This window comes from Sebastes umbrosus, chromosome 18, assembly GCF_015220745.1.
Source record: "Sebastes umbrosus isolate fSebUmb1 chromosome 18, fSebUmb1.pri, whole genome shotgun sequence".
NCBI lineage: Eukaryota > Metazoa > Chordata > Actinopteri > Perciformes > Sebastidae > Sebastes > Sebastes umbrosus.
Genome location: NC_051286.1, coordinates 3,802,918 through 3,819,974, shown reverse-complemented (window position 1 = coordinate 3,819,974; position 17,057 = coordinate 3,802,918). Strand labels below are relative to the sequence as shown.

The window sequence follows — 17,057 nt, the reverse complement described above, 5'->3', positions numbered from 1 at the left end:
ATAACTTTACGAGAAAAAGGTCGTAATATTACGAGAATAAAGTCATAACTTTACAAGAAAAAATTTCGTAATATTATGAGAGTACAGTCGTAACTTAACGAGAATAAAGTCAATACTTTACGAGAAAAAAGTCCTAGTTTAATGAGAATAAAGTCATACTATTTCAAGAAAAAAAGTCGTAATATTACGAGAATTAAGTCATAATATAACGAGAATAAAGTCATAACTTTATGAGAAAAAAAGTCGAAATATTATGAGAATAAAGTCATAACTTTACGAGAAAAAATTTCGTAATATTATGAGTACAGTCGTAACTTAACGAGAATAAAGTCAATACTTTACGAGAAAAAAGTCCTAGTTTAATGAGAATAAAGTCATACTATTTCAAGAAAAAAAGTCGTAATATTACGAGAATTAAGTCATAACTTTACGAGGAAAAAAGTAATTTCCTCCTCCACAAAAGAGGCAATTTCCCCATCAGGTCTGTGTGGTTCTTTCTTTGGAATAAACGCAGTTTCTTGCACAACCTTTTGAGTTTTCACTTTCACGTTCCAGTCAGCTGTTTATTTGTGTTCCGCGTTCACAATGTTCAGTTTCATTTTCACTGTACAAACGTCATTAAGGTCATTTTAAGCCCAACCATGTAGTTCTTTCCTAAACCTAACTATAGTGGTTTTGTTGCCAAAAATAAAGTGACGCCAAGCTGGCAGGACAAAGCGGCCGTATGTGACGAGTTGGGATGAGAACGTGTTGCCCATTTACTATCATTTTAACATGTTTCATTTACTTTACTTAAATCCTAAAATAAACGTAGAGTGTTTCAGCTCTGAGAGTAGAAGCTTCCGGTCAGCTGCATGAACACCGCTGAATCCCCCGTAGAGAAAAGATCTTGAACATCTCTCGCTCTAGTAGGACAGCAGCTCATCCAACCGGAGATTATGACAGGCGACAGGAAATCAATGCTTTCAGGAGCAGAAAAGAGTGAAGAAGAAAGAAAGAAGTTTCCTCGGTGCATTTCACCACTGAAGAAAAGAAACCGTTGATGATTTCTATTTAGATTTTAGAGAAGTGAGGAACATATGGTGAGTGATTAGTATAATTTACTGTATGTCGTGTCACAAAGGAGGATTTCATCTGATTCACTGAGTTTTATTTCATGTCCATAGGAGTTTCCCCCCAGCATGCCAAAACTGTCCAAGAGAGAAGTTTCATAACAATAACCTGGTTTATCAGTGCTTGTGTGGCCTCTCTTGTTATATTGCATAATTCTACACATTACTCCTCTTTCAAAGATGCATTTATTTCTGTTCATGCAGACTGCGTAACATCAGTCAACTTAGAGATCTACAATACCATTTTGAGACATCAAACAGTGTTGTTTGTCATTCTAGACTTTCGCCGAAATCCTCAGTCTGAACTTTCAACGAGCAGACGAATCAATACAGGGCATTACTTTGAGAGAAAAGAAAACATTAACATTATGGCCTCCTACATGCATCATCGCCGTTTTCTCAAGCAGAAAATGGGCTTTCAAAACCTCCGAGCAAGGCTCAGATAATTCCCTTTAGAGTTCCCGGGGTTTTAGCAACGCCGTATATTTCACAAGCTATTCTCCCTTGTAGAAAAAAATAAATAAATAAATCGGTGCCACGATATTTCTCTGTCAAATTGCAGGAGGAAGACAACGCCGAGAGAGAGGCCGGGTCGGTGATGGAGCAGCCCTGAGAGGCATTAAACGGAGCGACACTCTCATTCTCTCATTTTGCAGCCCCATTTTCACAAGTGTCATTATCGTACACCTCTATATCCTGCAGACTGGAGGCGTCTGTGTCGTCCCCAGCGCTGCTCACACTGTTCCTGAAGGCGATGCTGCCTATAAAGGGATACACACTTCCTGTGAACAGGTCTCTGAGGTTATAATACGGGAGCTCTGGGTCTTGTCGTTCAGGTTTCGGGATGCACTGCGCCTCCAATGCTTTGTTTCTTTGGTAGTACTTTGAAAACTTATTGAAGATGATGGTGATGGGCAGAGCCACCACTAAGAGTCCACAGACGATACACAAGGTGGCCACTATCTTCCCCGCCAGCGTTACCGGGCAGGTGTCACCGTAACCGACCGTGGTCATGGTGATGGTGGCCCACCACCAGCCTGACGGGATGGTGTCCAACTCAGAGTTCTCCCCTTCCTTCTCCGCGAAGTAGATGAGGACGGAAAAGATGGAGATCCCCACCGAGAGGAAGAGGAGGAGCAGGCCCACCTCGTTGTAGCTGTGGCGGACGGTGGCGCCCAGCGCTCGCAAACCAATGGAGTGGCGAGCCAGTTTGAGGATTCGGAGAACCCTCATGAGGCGCAGGACCTGCACCACCTTTCCCACGTTTTCCAAGTCCTCGTTCTCCTCCGCCACCTCCTCGTCGGCGGTCTCCAGAGCCAACGTGGCGTAAAATGGCAAAATGGAGGCGATGTCGATGATGTTTAAAGGGTTGCCGAGGAACTTCTTGCAGGAGGGCGCGACAATCAGTCGGATGATGAACTCGGCGGAGAAGCCGGCGATGCAGATCTCCTCCAGGACGGCAAGGACGGGGTTCTCGATGGGTTTCTCGTTTTCGTCCACCTGCTGATAATCGGGCATGCTGTGGACGCACATGGCGATGATGGAGGTCAGCACCAAGCCGAGGGACGCCACGGCGATGATCTTCGAGCCTCTCGAGTGACCCGGATCCTCCAGCCGGAGCCAGACGTAGCTCCTCACTTCTGCACACCAGGCGCCCTTGAACTTGGCGAGGTCTTTATCGATAGCGGAGAGCTCCTCGAAGGACGAGTCAAAGCTCGGCTCCTGCTGGTCGTCGCTCCTGATGTCCCAGTCCCGGTCGTCGATGTACTCCTTCCTCTCGTGGTACCAGTAGCTGCAGCAGGGGCTCAGGTAGTGCTCCTGGATCCCCCAGTACTCGATCTCCTGGCTGAAAGAGAACACGCACACCTCCTCCATCATGTGGATGCGTCCCGTGTGGTAGAAGTTTAGCACGCAGAGGAAGACGCTGGGGTTCCTGTCGAAGTAGAACTCCTTCTTGGACGGGCTGTAGTCGTCGCACAGCTCCAGGATCGACGCCTCGTTCTGGCAGCATAGCAGGCGAGCGAGGCGCGTGTGCGGGAAGCGGAGCAGCATGTCCGGATCCACTTGGTGTTGAACCCCTCCCACGTTGAGATGGACCTGGTCCTCCTCATTCCCCCGCCGGTGGAGGATTTGCCCATACCCCATGGTCCTGATGAAACAAACAGAGTCATTAGAAATGACAGTTTAACAGATTGGTTTTACGCCCCACAAGCATGTGGAAGATTGTGGTACATTTCTGTGGAGGGATGTCTATCAAGACATATTTGATGCACTGTTTGTAGAGCACATTAGTCCTCTGGAGGAGAGAAGAAAAAAATCAATAGGCTACAACACACACAGGAAATGGTTTTGAGCTGGAGTGAGTGAAGAGGCGCGAGGTGCTGTCACTTCTTCCAGGGCTCAAGTACCACGATTATCACCAGGAGAATCAGATTACAGAGCGGACTATAGGAGACTAATTCAGAGGAAATGAGAGGCAACGAGTTGAACCCACGCAGCATTTCAAGCACTGTTTTCCTGCATGTTAGATGTTGTTTACGTGCACACTCAGGCATGAAACCAGGATTTGTTTTCCCCCCACCAAATCCTTTTTACAAATACTTTTAATTTGATTCAAACTGAATGTAAAGCTGAGACGTACCTGTATTTAGAGCCTTTCTTTCCATGAAAATAACTTTTATCCGGGTGGTTTACATTCTTGTAAAGTGCAGCAGATGGTGGGGTCGGTGGAGGGAGTGCTGGTGCTGCAGCTTCACGGACGGGACAAGAAGAGCTGGAGGCGGGACAGAGGAGGCAGTTTGTTCCCTTTTACAGGAAAACAGGGGAGGGGCGAGAGAGGAGGAGAGGAGAGGAGGAGGAGAGGAGGAGAGGAAAGGGAGGGAGGGAGGGAGAAGGACCGCACACATATAGGAACTGGAAAAAAAAACATGGTCGATTTTATGGCATTTTACTAATCATATCACGGTGTGCTTACAGCCTGTTATCCCTAAAGGAAGCCGTAGTTCTCTGAGGCCTATTTAATCTCTGAGATTGATCATAAGATTACAGGACTTTATTTTAACCCTCTGAAACCCACAATAGACCCGTTTTTGTCTTTTTAAGGGGGTCTTTAGGGGAAGATAGCAGGTTAAGAGTAGATGTCACATAGAAGTGGTGTACATCATCTGAAAGCTGGGAACCTGGAGATTAATTTGAGATGCAGCTCAGCACTGTGTGTCAAGTTGTTCTAGTCAGAAATTAATTAATGTATAAGAGTCTAGAACATGATGATTGAAGTATATGATGGTCATTCCCATGCTCTATTATGTCTCATAAGTTGTTGCAGCAATTTTTGGGTTGATACCATTTGTTTCACAGATTTGGTGCTAAATTTAACAATTTTTTACCACTCGAGAATTGATAAAAATGATCAAGAATCCCTCCAAAATACCACATTAAGACACCAAGACCTTGAGGAACACCATAGAAAAAGCCATGCTCAGATTTGGGATCAAAAGCTTTTGACATTTGGAGATTTCTGCAAGAATTGCATTTTTCGGCGATTCGATGACGAGCACTTCTGTTGTGTAAACTGCTCAGAAACCCCCTTATTGTCAACCTAGCTAGGAAAGCCATCCATCCTCTGAATGCTCTAGGTCTCTAGTTTGTGGTTGTAAAGTTTCATGAGGCTGTGATTATCCTAGAGGTCACCACAGGTCATTTTATACAGTGAGGTAAAAAAAAAGAAATGGTCTCACTACAATGAAATGGCTCCCATGGGGACTAACATCATCACACATGAATACAGTTGGGCTCATTCACAAGAGTCTCAGCTTTACAGTGATACCCAATTTATGTAATTCAAAGACTGTTTAGGGACCCCAGTATGCAAAAATATTGCATGTGATTATCATAAAGTGGGCATGTCTGTAAAGGGGAGACTCGTGGGTACCCACAGAACCCATTTTCATTCACATATCTGGAGGTCGGAGGTCAAGGGACCCCTTTGAAAATGGACATGACAGTTTTTCCTCGCCAAAATTTAATCCAAATGTGAAGCGTTATTTAACCTCCTTCATGACTAGCTGTCATGACATGTTTGGAACCGATGGATTCCTTTCTAGCTTCACATGATGTCAGTATCTTCCCTCCAGCTCTAAACCTGCTCCAGCCTCTTAAAGAGAGCACCTGCAGTCATTTTTTACACATGTTTAATGTTTCAACAGGCAGCTCAACCACAGCTGGTCTGCAGCAGCTGGAGGGAGTGAAGTCGAAGTAAAAAAATCACGCTGTGACATTTCGATCCTCTGTGAGAAAGCACTGCCGGCAGGCTAACTGCCAAAGCAGGCAGTTAACACTGTATTTGGCAGCAAAGGGGGGAAACTCAACATACCTTTATAGTGGCAGCAGATTAAAATAAAAAAAATGATTGGTTGTCGTTGCACTCTCAACAGTTTGATAATTTGTTATCTAAATGTGGAGAGTTTTTTCCATCTGTGTCACAGCCTGGCTGAGCTGAGCGGGTTTCTATCCATCATTTTATTACCTTAATAAAAACATTCTCAGTATCTCACAGATGTGCTGCTCATAGCATAAAACCAGCTCCTAAACACACCAACCCTGGCAGGGTGTTGTGGACTATCTAAGTCCTACTCCTAAAATGAATGTGGTGTTTTAACATCAGGGTTTAACACACATTTGTGCAACTTTCCTGTACATGGTTTGTTAAACCACTTGAACCCAAGACCCCCCTGCACCGGGCGGCAACCAGAGACATACTGTAGTTACCAAATCTCTATCTTTTTGAAGATATGAACGTTATATAGAGCTCCAGGGATGATGTATTGCATCATCAGTGTGCTGACTTGACTATGACTTGCCCCAAACTGCATGCGATTATCATAAAATGGGCATGTCTGTAAAGGGGAGACTCGTGGGTACCCAGAGAACCCATTTACATTCACTGATCTGGAGGTCAGAGGTCAAGGGACCCCTTTGAAAATGGCCATGACAATTTTTCCTCACCAACATTGATCGCAAGTTTGGAGCGTTATTTAGCCTCCTTTCTCGACAAGCTAGTTCAGAGGGTTGTAGCGGGCTCAGATTTAAAGCCAGTGAAGATACTGGCATCATATGAAACTAAAAAACATAAGGAATCCATCGGTACCAACCATGTCATACTAGCTTGTAGCAAAGGAGGTTAAATAACACTCCAGACTTTTGCTAAATCTTGGCCATTTTCAAAGGGGTCCCTTGACCTCTGACCTCCAGATATGTGAATGTAAATGGGTTCTATGGGTACCCACGAGTCTCCCCTTTACAGACATGCCCACTTTATGATAATCACATGCAGTTTGGGGCAAGTCATAGTCAAGTCAGCACACTGACACACTGACAGCTGTTGTTGCCTGTTGGGCTGCAGTTTGACATGTTATGATTTGAGCATATTGTTTTATGCTAAATGCAGTACCTGTGAGGGTTTCTGGACAATATCTGTCATTGTTTTGTGTTGTTAATTGATTTACAATAATAAATATATACATACATTTGCATAAAGCAGCATATTTGTCACCTCCCATGTTAAGAGGATTAAATACTTGACAAATCTCCCTTTAAGGTTCATTTTGAACAGATAAAAAATTTGCGTTTAATTCAATCAATTGATTAAAATATTTAAGGGATTAAGTGAGCTAGGTCAATCATCCTCTTTGCAGTGTTGAGACTCACCTCAGATCAGATTATCAGACTCTGGTCCACACCGTCCCAATCAGGCTGTAATAGAATCCACCTCTGTGGTTGTATTTGTTGAGCAGGAAACCTCCCTCAACCTGCCTGAAGCCTGGAGAGGGAATCCCACAAACACAAAGTTCATTAAAAAACTGCAAAAACAGGAACTCTACGGTCACCAGTTCCTCACCTCTTATATCATGGGTCGTTTAGTTGGATTGGGGTTCGTAGTTTTGTTCATTGCTTTCACAAATTTTGGATTTTTCTGGCTACTTTTAAAAACTATTCCCTCTCTTTCAGGTTGTTTATTCTCCTGATAGCAGCTGTAAACACAGAAGCTCAAAAGAAACCATCTATAAGTACGTTTTTGTCCATTTTTTTAATGTGATTTTAATCATGCAGTTTACTAATATAAATGTTTAATCCCAGATATCAACTCAAAATGCCTGGGCAACATCATGCGTGTGGATGTCGGTCCACTTGGAGGAAATCTTCTTGAAGTGTCTGCTGTCATCAGTAAGCTTTGACATTGTTGGACTTTCTCTCACTTTATTCTTTCTTCTAATTGTCCTCTCTTTCTCCCTCCTCAGATAACTCTGCGATCCTCCTCACACCAAGTTTAGCTTCTCAGTGTGGCTTCAGTTTGAAGATGGACCAGCTGGGCAACGCCGTGATTTATTCCTCACTTCAAAACTGTTTTGCTCAAAATGTGGTAAAAAAAAATAAAGACTGGAGATGTGATTTCTTTTTTTTTGCAGAGCGGCACCAGATGTGTTTGTTTTTGTTGGGCTGTCCTCCAAAGAAATTTGTAGTCGACTAACACTCTTTTAATCGACAGATGTGTCAAACTGAGTTTCTCCACAAAGAAGCACCACTTTAAATCTCGTGTTTACCAAAGATGTGCTCTTAAGTTTCTTGGAAATGAATCACTCGGCATGAAGAAAAGCATAGAAAAACAACTGATTGATTAAATAAATCTTAGTCGACTAAGAGGGGGGCAGCCCTAGTTTTTGATGTTGTCTTTATTTCCGTGTGTTTGTTTTTAGGGCGATGAATCATTCACAACTACATTAAATATCCGTCTACACGGGAACCGGATGGTTGAAGACGAGCTGTACCAGGTGGCTGAAACCTGCCGCCACACTGCCTGGGCCTCCAGGGAGATTATCTGTGATCGCAACTACATGGAGGCAAGTGAACGCAGCACCGGGGTCATGTTCCGGTCTCTATTATAATAATAACTTTATTTATAGAGCACCTTTTAAAAACAAGATTAGAAAGTGCTTTACAATAAAAGCATGATAAAAGTAATTAACATCCAGAACTTAAAACAAGATAAAATCATATAACAATGCACCATCAGTTAAGAAAAAGCCATAATATAGAAGTGAGTCTTAAGACGAGATTTAAAGGACGATCCTGAGTTTGCCCTGCCAGAGGATCTCAAGCATCGATCAGGCTCATACAGAGTCAGCAAATCACAGATATACTGTAGGCAGGAACCAGACCATTCAAGGCTTTAAAAACAAGCAGTCAAATCTTAAAATCAGTTCTTAAACTCACAAGTAACCAGTGAAGGGCAGCAAGGATTGATGTGATGTGATTGCTTCTCTTAGTACTTGTTAAAAGCCTGGCAGCAGCGTTTTGTATCAACTGCAGTCTTTGGATGTTCTGCCTGCTGATACTAGAATAAAGTGCATTGCAATAATCAAGTCTGGAGGAGATATACACTCACCGGCCACTTTATTAGGTACACCTTGCTAGTACCGGGTGTTCTTCTGCTGCTGTAGCCCATCTGCTTCAAGGTTGGACGTGTTGTGCGTTCAGAGATGGTATTCTGCATACCTTGGTTGTAACGAGTGGTTATTTGAGTTACTGTTGCCTTTCTATCATCTCCAACCACTCTGCCCATTCTCCTCTGACCTCTGACATCAACAAGGCATTTCCGTCCACACAACTGCAACTCACTGGATGTTTTCTCTTGTTCGGACCATTCTCTGTAAACCCTAGAGATGGTTGTGCGTGAAAATCCCAGTAGATCAGCAGTTTTTGAAATACTCAGACCAGCCCGTCTGGCACCAACAACCATGCCACGTTCAAACTCACTTAAATCCCCTTTCTTCCCCATTCTGATGCTCGGTTTGAACTTCAGCAAGTCGTCTTCACCACGTCTAGATGACGTAATGCATTGAGTTGCTGCCATGTGATTGGCTGATTAGCTATTTGTGTTAGCAAGCAATTGGCGTGCCTAATAAAGTGTTCGGTGAGTGTATATACATGTATGATAATTGGCTTTATGTTCTGGCCTCATTTCTAGGTGTCTGTGAGGAAAGCAGCTCCAGATGATTACGTCCTTCCTCAACATCCCATCTCAGAGCAAATTAAGTTTGGTGATCCTCGCCGAGCTGCCGAGGTCAGATGAGCTAACTGAGCCCTTTTTATTTAATAATCTGTGAAGATATTTTTCTGTATTTAACGTCTTGATATTTTGCATCACAGAAACAGCCGATAGACGCAGGACTCACAATCACAAGACTGGTGTTCTTCACTCCGGAGGAGAGGATGATGAAGGTGACGGAGGCCCAGAGGAGTGGTTACGGGATCACAAACACTCCCACGAGGCTGGTTCTGAGAAGCCCGAAGACTTCACCTGAAACGTACACCCAGAATGTAAGTGGGATAACTCACTACTTGCTTACACTTGCTGCTGGGAGGCTATTGGATTTAGAATAAATAAAGTAATCACACTGCCTTTTAAATGGATTACTTTGTCTGAAATCCAGTTGGCACAGTTAAATACAATAGTAGGCTACTTTATTTGATTTATATCCTCCATTATGTTGAATTACCTGCTTCCTTAGGAGGTTTGTTACAACAGTATGCATTAAATGGACTAAACATAGCATTTATATACACATCTCACCCCTCAGGTAGCAGGCGTTCCCATGACGGTGCTCAAAACCTCGACAATATTTGAAAAGAAGTGGCTGACGACTCACATCGATGCAGGAGCTGCGTGCCCAATACTGGAGGGTAAGTTTAGAGATCTATAGGCAGGGCCACAGCTACCACTCAGCTCATGTCTTTAGTGTTTTCTCTGGGAATTTGGAGCTCTTGCTGTTGGAAATTTACACATTTACTACCGTTAAATGTGTCCCTGTTGGGTCTTTCCTTATTTTTTGTGTACAGGAAGTGTTTCCTTCACGCCAGACTTGATCAGCTGGTTCCTGCCGAGGCACGTCGACCCTCTGATTTCCTCCCAACAGTTCAAACTGTTGGAGGTTCACGTGGGCGTCGACGGCGAGAGGCTGGACGCCGCGGAGATGGCTGCCAGACGATACTCCCTGTCTGTCACCGACTTACACGTCGTCGTTGAAATTCCTGTTGGGGCCGTCGGAGGTCACTTTAAGGTCACATTTACTTTTATTTATATATGAATGAAGGAGGTTTTCATTATTGACATGCATACAACTATGTCCAGCCTGCATGGGCTTACAATCAGTGGTGTAGTGGAGGGTATATTGAGTATACCCGCGTCTTTTTCTGGCGGTTTACAGTATACCCTATCAGCCAAAAAGCCACTGGAATATATAGGACAATATACCCACTTCCTCCTCGGTAACCTATAGGCTACCATCTATGTGCACCCACCTCATCACCGACCACGACACCGCTGCATACAAGATATCGTAAATTCAAAAAAGCCCGACTCATGGATACATTTTCAAAAATACTACAAACTCCAAAAATAAACAGGACAGTTTCAAAAACTTTCAGATTTGCAGACCTTCAATTTCTACAACTAAAATCATACATTTCTGATATAGTAGTGGAGAAATCAACGTAAATACTCCATAATTAAATAGTCCATCTTGACGTCTTTTTCAGGCTTTTGAGACTACGTTAAAGAAGCAAACAACCGCTCCAATTTTTCATTAGTGCACCAGAATATTTCAGTGTTTTTGTCGAGCCATTTCATGGAAAAATAACCCGCCTTAAATCATCTTAGTACGTACAGTACAAAAGATAATAAGACTTACTTTCCACTTCTCCCAAATTACACAGCTCTTGTGAATATGTTTGGCTTCTAGTTGAGCACGATTCAGGCCCAAATTTGTTTAATATGCATATATGTCCTTTTAATTTGGGTTACTGAAAAAACATTCTCATCCCAGCTCCTCATATACTGATAATTTTTCAGTCGCGGTAAACACTTGCTTATAATGTTATGAATCAAACAAAAACTCTTGCGTAGGTTTAGGCAACAAAACCACTTAGTTAGGTTTAAAACTACCACGTTTGTACAGAGCAAATGTGACTTGATGTTGTGAACACAGGACACGAACGAACAGCTGATTGTAAAGTGAAACTTAACGCACGGGACATGAACAGCGGTCTCCTGGATGAAAGCCCTGAGTTTGTTGGACCCATCCACCTCTCCTCCCGCCCGCCCTCCGTCTTTTCGCTTTTTAAACTACATCACCACGCTCGCGGCACACTTTCCCTGAGCGTTTACTGTTGCCGCGGATGGGTTTACATTGTAGTTAATGGGATGCCCGGTGCATTTCATATGTACAGTCGCTAAAGGGTGCCTTGTGTGGCGGTATCGAACGCCAATGGCCGTGACAAAGCGTCGTTATTTGACGCCCTGGGAATGAGAACATGAAGATAATGTTTTTGTGAGACGACCTGACGGAGGATGTTTGATTGTTGCAGAGTCATGTTGAGGACGGTCAGTACCTCACTACGTATACGATAGAGCCGATGCTCGAGTTGCTCTGGACTGAAGATGCCACTCACGAGGACACGAGATACAAAGTCCTCCTCCCCGTCACGACGCCGTTACTCTCTCAACCTCCTCAACTTATCGACAGTAAGTCTTATTATTTTGGTTCTCTGTGTTTTTTAAATATTTTGCCTTCATTCCTCTTTATTTTCGTCACAGACTCTGTTCTCGAGGAGCAGATATTTAAGGTGCTGCTCGGGCCCTTCGGCTCTGACGTGGCTCTAATGAACATCACCTTCCCCTCGGAGGTTTTGTCCGTGGCGGACTGCCACGTCAGAGGCTTTAACGTCCTGGAGCACGCGTCCCCAGACAGCAGCTCGAAGGTCTTCACACTTGAAGTGCCCTTCACGGACCGTGTTGTACTGCAAATGGTGAGCTTTACTCTCAACTTGGGAAATGAAATGCAAAAAAATAAACTGTGTTTTGTTTTAATCTCCGTCTCTGTATTTCCCAACAGAAAGAAACGGGGATTACAGTCTACTCTCTTCATCTGACCTTTGGTTTGCTGGTGCTGCCAGAGTTCGCTCCATTTTCTCACACTGCTCATCTGGAGGCTAGAATAGTAGACATTGGTCTGTACTGGTGGATAATGATGGATTCATTCATAACAAAATGGGCAAACTTCTGTCATCATTTGTATTTTTTTTTTCTCTCTGCAGTTCCTCCCTCCGTCTCTGGTGGCTGCGATCATCAGAACTACTATATCCTGGTGAAATACGGGACCCCCGGCTTCAGCTTTCAGACTGTAGTGGGACAACGAACGTTGACCTCAAGTCTGGCTCAGCAGTACGGCTTCAAGGACAACGGGACACACTTCAGTTTTACAGTCCCGTTTAATGCCCCTGATGTTGTGATCGCGGTACGATCAGAATCTGATCTTTTTTAAAGGAACAGTGTGTAACATTTCAGGGGATCTATATATATATTCAAGCTCCTCCGTTCACTTGTATTTGTTTACAGGCCAGTCTTGCCTGGTCCAATATGGTACCCATGTTGACGTACGATCCAGGAGTCAATGCGGCGTCTATGTATACAATATATGTCTATGGTTACCTCAGTCTTGGAAAGGGAAGAGTGAGAGGAGAGGTACTCAGCTGGTTGCAATCTGCAACCACACCACTAGATACCACCAAATCCTACACACTGTCCCTTTTAACCGAAGTAATAAATGTGCAGGGGTTTATCTTGGTGACGTTTATTATAGAGATTATCCTCCTCCATTAACTTTTTTTAATATTTTATTTCTGACAACTTGTCAGGCTGTTGAGTCGTCGTCCATCAGGAGCCGACTCGATGTGGCTCTGAGGAATCCGGAGACCAACAAAAATATCAAAGAATTCTCCGTGACCTGCAAATTCTTCTCAAAACTGACCGGTTAGTTTGAGAAAATAACATTTATAATGTCGGACAAAAACACCCAACACATACTGATGATTGATCCTCCTCTCTTTCAGAGTGTTTCTCTAATGGAACCATTACGGCTCTGGCTATGAAGCTGGAGTCGGTTCCCGGTCTGAACACCAGTCAGCTCACCCTCAGAGACCCCAGCTGTGGTCCGTCCTACAGCAACGACCGCTACGCTTATTTCGTTTTCACTGGGAGCTCCTGTGGGACGACCAGAAAGGTAGCACGCTGCTGAATACTTCCCTGGTTGCAGACTGTTAACACTGAAACCTGAAACATTTCCTTTACTTTGTTGTAGTTTTTGCCGAACATGATGCTGTATGAAAATGAAATCTCTCTGCCAGATGAACTTGTGTTGAAAAGGGAATCAAAGACGGACGATCCGGAGTATGAGTGAGTGTCTTAGAACTTAAAAACACATCGAGCTGAAAGGAGTCAGTCGTTAAACAATTAATCTCTTGTCAATTCATCTTCTAAGTCATTTTTCAAGCAAAGTGCCAAATATTCCCTCATCCTCAGCGTCTCTAATGTGAGCTAAGATGATGAAGATAAATCAAGATGTCACTTTGGACATTTTTTCACCATTTTGTGACATTTTATAGACAAAAACTATAAATCCACCCGATTCCACTGTTATCAGTGTTTTTTTGCCTAAACTTAAAGAAGCCTTTTGGTTTGTGTTCGTAAACATGACGTTTCATTCAGTTTTACAGGTTAGAAAGTGTTGCTTTTAAGTTTCACTTTCACTTTTATAACGTAGAAGATGTAGTAGGCCCCTATTGACCCACATCTATGGGGCTTATAGCGACTGATAACGCCTATTTAATGGCCTGACGACAAATGTCGGCAGATTAATTGGTAATAAAAATTGTTATTTGCAGCCCTAAAAGCACACGTATGTCACTAAATTTCAAACGAATTACAGTTACTTTAGTAGAAGCTGCACATGCAACAGACTTAAAACATATGGATGGATATTAAATAAAGTGTAATCCATTTTTTAAAATGTAAACGGGTACCATCACAGATGTCAAACAGGGTCAATAGCAAAACAGAAGACTTATGTTTTGTGAAATGGTTATTTTTTAACACTTTCTCTACCACTACACTGACTAATTTAAGTCTTATTTCATGGGTTGTCCCTTTATTTTTCAGGCTAAAGGTTTGTTGTTATTTTGACATCAACACAAACCGCACTGTGGCCTTCAACACCAGACCTCGCCGGAGTGAACCGTACGCTGAGAATGCACGAGGCGAGCTGCAAGTAGAAATGAGACTTGCTTTGGGTAAGAAAAGTTCTGAATGTACTGTATTCTCATTATGTTTCTCAACATTATGAATGCTTTTGAGCCATAAAATCACAGTCTCAAAGCCAGAAACTGGGGAAAACACGGAGAGCTTTATAGATAATGAAAAGAGACATGGACCAGATTGTCATTAACCTGCACAACGGAGGCTTTTAGGGTTTGTCGTGTAACTGCCGTGGTCCTAAAGTGGTGAACTAGTGGCGTCCTCTAAAGTCAGGAGGCAATCCCACAGATTGGATCTGGAGCTAATCGAGCTGGTCAAAGTAATTGGACTACTGACGAAGTTAATTGATGCTTCTTTAAACCTCATCTTCTTAATGACCAAATTGGCAAGTGGAACGATGAGGACGATCAAGTTAAATTTACTCACTCATCTGTATTTTACACCTGGAGGTTCTGTGTATGTACAGGCCGTTTCTATTAGAATGATTAGTTGTCAACTATTACATTAATCCCCACTATGTTGCTAATTGATTAGTTGGTTTGAGTGCATTTATTTTAAGAAAAGAAAGGCTAATTTCTCTGATTGCAGCTTCTTAAATGTGAATATTTTCTGGTTTCTTTCCTCCTCTATGACAGTAAACTGAATATCTTTGAGTTGTGGACAAAATAAGACATCTGAGGATGTCATCTTGGGCTTTGGGAAACACTGATCTACATTTTATAGACCAAACAACTAATCGATTAATAGAGAAAATAAACAAAAGATTAATCAACAATGACAATAATCATTAGTTGGAGAACCAATTCCTGTCTGAAATAATAATAACAAGTAAGAGGTAATGTAATGTATGTGTAATCTATTACATAGCTACTTACTGAAGAAATCAATAATTTGATACAAAAACAGTCTGCCAGAGTCCAACATTAGAACTGCGCCCATAGCAACGGTCTGTTATACCTAGCAACGGATTGTTATACGTAGCAACGGTCTGTTATCCATAGCAACAGCCTGTTATCCATAGCAAAGGTCTGTTATACATATCAACGGTCCGCTATAAAGAAATAACGGACCGCAGAACGCCATGATTGACCAATCAGAATCGAGTATTCAACAAAGCCGTGTAATAATTTAGGTTACCACATTTCGTCTCTTCACTTAGACGACTCCTACAGCGCCTTTCACAGAGTTGAGGATTATCCCGTCGTAAAGTACCTACAACAGCCGGTGTACTTTGAGGTGGAGCTGATGAGGTTTAGAAACCCAGAAGTATCACTGGAGCTGGTGTCCTGCTGGGCGACGCTGGAGGACGACAGGAAGTCCCTCCCCAGATGGGACCTCATCATTAACGGGTAACCTCTTAATCTTGGCCTGCTGGGACGTTGGCAAACTAAAACATGGGCATTTCTCTCTTTATGCAGATTTGGACATCTTTACCCAATTTTAAACTGTATTTGTATTTATTTGGTCAGCTGTGCGAACCCAAAGGACCCGCACCAGGTGATCTTCCATCCTGTTCTACCTGATGTCAGAGTTCAGCATCCTTCTAACTTCAAGCGCTTTGAGGTGCCGATGTTTGCCTTCGCCAAAGACAAAGATAACTTGAGTCGCCAGGTAACTAAAGCTATAAGAATAAATACTCTGCTGCTCCTTTTATTAATCACAATAACCATAAATGTGTTAATGTCTTGTAGGTGTTTGTCCACTGTGACGTGGAGGTCTGTGACGCCAGAAATCCAGTGGGTAGAGCGTGTAATGTGCAGTGTTCAAACCAGGACGACAGGATAAAAGGTTTGACCTCTCACACACTGATATCATGTAAGCGATAACGTACAGCGAGGTGGTCATTGTTGCGAAATAAACCCTTCGCGTCGGGTCTTGCATCGCCCTGTTGGGGTTTATTTCACAATAATGACCCGCTAGCTGTACATTATCCTGCTTATTACATGCCTACTTACTTAAGAAATCAATAATTTGACACAAACGGTCCGCCAGAGTCCGACATCCGAACTGCATCCATAGCAACGGTTTGTTATACATAGCAATGGTTTGTTATAAAGAAATGATAAACTGTAGAACACCGTGATTAATCAATCATAATTGTTGTTCTCCGATTGGGGAAACGTGTTTAATCTAATCTAGTGTCTGTTTTTCTTTCACAGGTCAAAAACGTGCCGTTTCAGATGGCCACAGTTTCAAACACGTGTCATCAGGACCCATACTTATAAACTAATAAAATCCTAATACATTTTTTTAAAGAACTCACACTTGCATCGTTTTCTTGGAAATATAACCCTAGATATATTTTTGTTTTTCCAGCTGCAACTGTCTTTTTATGGTTAGGATGAACTAAAAACTTGCTCTGTTGCCTCGAGTGTTAGTTGAAGACGCCTCTGTGTGTGTCTGAACATTAATCTAGATTAATCTGAATGAACGGGTACAAAGTGGATTCATTTCAGTGGATTCTTTTAAAGACTCACCTGTTCAGACAGGTTTGAGTAGCCTGTATGTACCAGGCTTGCATTTGTGTACTTTTCTCTATGCATTGTTTTATTTAGTCATTCATTAATCACATGGCCTCATTTTTATGAGTTATTTCTTGTATGTTTTGCATAATAATCTTTTAAAGCACTTTGATGCATGTCTGTGAAAAGTGCTATATAAAAATACATTTCACTTACAAACAAATGACAGCAGATGACTGTCTCAGTAACTACATACATGACTAAAAGTCAAACAAGATGCAGCTGAAAATAGTCTATATGCTTTAGATAAACGTTGAGGAATTCCTGCAACACACA

At 42.6% G+C, this 17,057-nt stretch overlaps 2 protein-coding genes across 4 annotated transcripts; one reads left to right on the top strand and one right to left on the bottom strand.

Annotated features, from left to right (window-relative positions):
• Positions 1 to 1,133: 1,133 nt before the first annotated feature.
• Positions 1,134 to 8,584, bottom strand: kcns3b (potassium voltage-gated channel, delayed-rectifier, subfamily S, member 3b). Of its 3 annotated transcripts, XM_037751558.1 has the most exons (4): positions 8,554 to 8,584; positions 6,819 to 6,930; positions 3,754 to 4,025; positions 1,134 to 3,261 (listed from the first exon to the last, which is right to left on the bottom strand). In XM_037751558.1, the coding sequence occupies exon 4, from the start codon at positions 3,255 to 3,257 to the stop codon at positions 1,758 to 1,760; it is 1,500 nt and encodes a 499-aa protein (XP_037607486.1). In that variant the 5' UTR covers positions 3,258 to 3,261; positions 3,754 to 4,025; positions 6,819 to 6,930; positions 8,554 to 8,584; the 3' UTR covers positions 1,134 to 1,757. The 3 variants fall into 3 exon arrangements, with proteins under 3 accessions (XP_037607486.1, XP_037607485.1, XP_037607487.1); XM_037751557.1 differs by lacking the exon at positions 8,554 to 8,584 and having other exon boundaries at positions 6,819 to 6,956; XM_037751559.1 differs by lacking the exon at positions 8,554 to 8,584 and having other exon boundaries at positions 3,754 to 3,917; positions 6,819 to 6,954.
• On the top strand, positions 6,905 to 16,521 carry LOC119477470. The gene is made up of 21 exons (XM_037751556.1): positions 6,905 to 7,041; positions 7,119 to 7,177; positions 7,248 to 7,334; positions 7,409 to 7,530; positions 7,865 to 8,008; positions 9,136 to 9,231; positions 9,318 to 9,488; positions 9,749 to 9,851; positions 10,008 to 10,228; positions 11,535 to 11,691; positions 11,764 to 11,975; positions 12,062 to 12,176; positions 12,264 to 12,463; positions 12,864 to 12,978; positions 13,059 to 13,228; positions 13,307 to 13,401; positions 14,164 to 14,294; positions 15,419 to 15,608; positions 15,729 to 15,870; positions 15,951 to 16,047; positions 16,419 to 16,521. Exons 1-21 carry the CDS (start codon positions 7,019 to 7,021, stop codon positions 16,487 to 16,489), a joined length of 2,721 nt encoding a protein of 906 aa, XP_037607484.1. The 5' UTR covers positions 6,905 to 7,018; the 3' UTR covers positions 16,490 to 16,521.
• Positions 16,522 to 17,057: the final 536 nt, after the last annotated feature.

What these genes read in the sequence shown, in the direction of transcription:
- LOC119477470 (XM_037751556.1), top strand. Translation starts at nt 7,019, where the DNA reads ATGGGTCGTTTAGTTGGATTGGG. An exon ending in GGCTAGAATAGTAGACATTG is followed by an intron (nt 12,177 to 12,263) that starts GTCTGTACTGGT and finishes TTCTCTCTGCAG; the next exon opens with TTCCTCCCTCCGTCTCTGGT. An exon ending in TGGGACCTCATCATTAACGG is followed by an intron (nt 15,609 to 15,728) that starts GTAACCTCTTAA and finishes TTATTTGGTCAG; the next exon opens with CTGTGCGAACCCAAAGGACC.
- kcns3b (XM_037751558.1), bottom strand. Translation starts at nt 3,257, where the DNA reads ATGGGGTATGGGCAAATCCTCCACCGGCGGGGGAATGAGGAGGACCAG.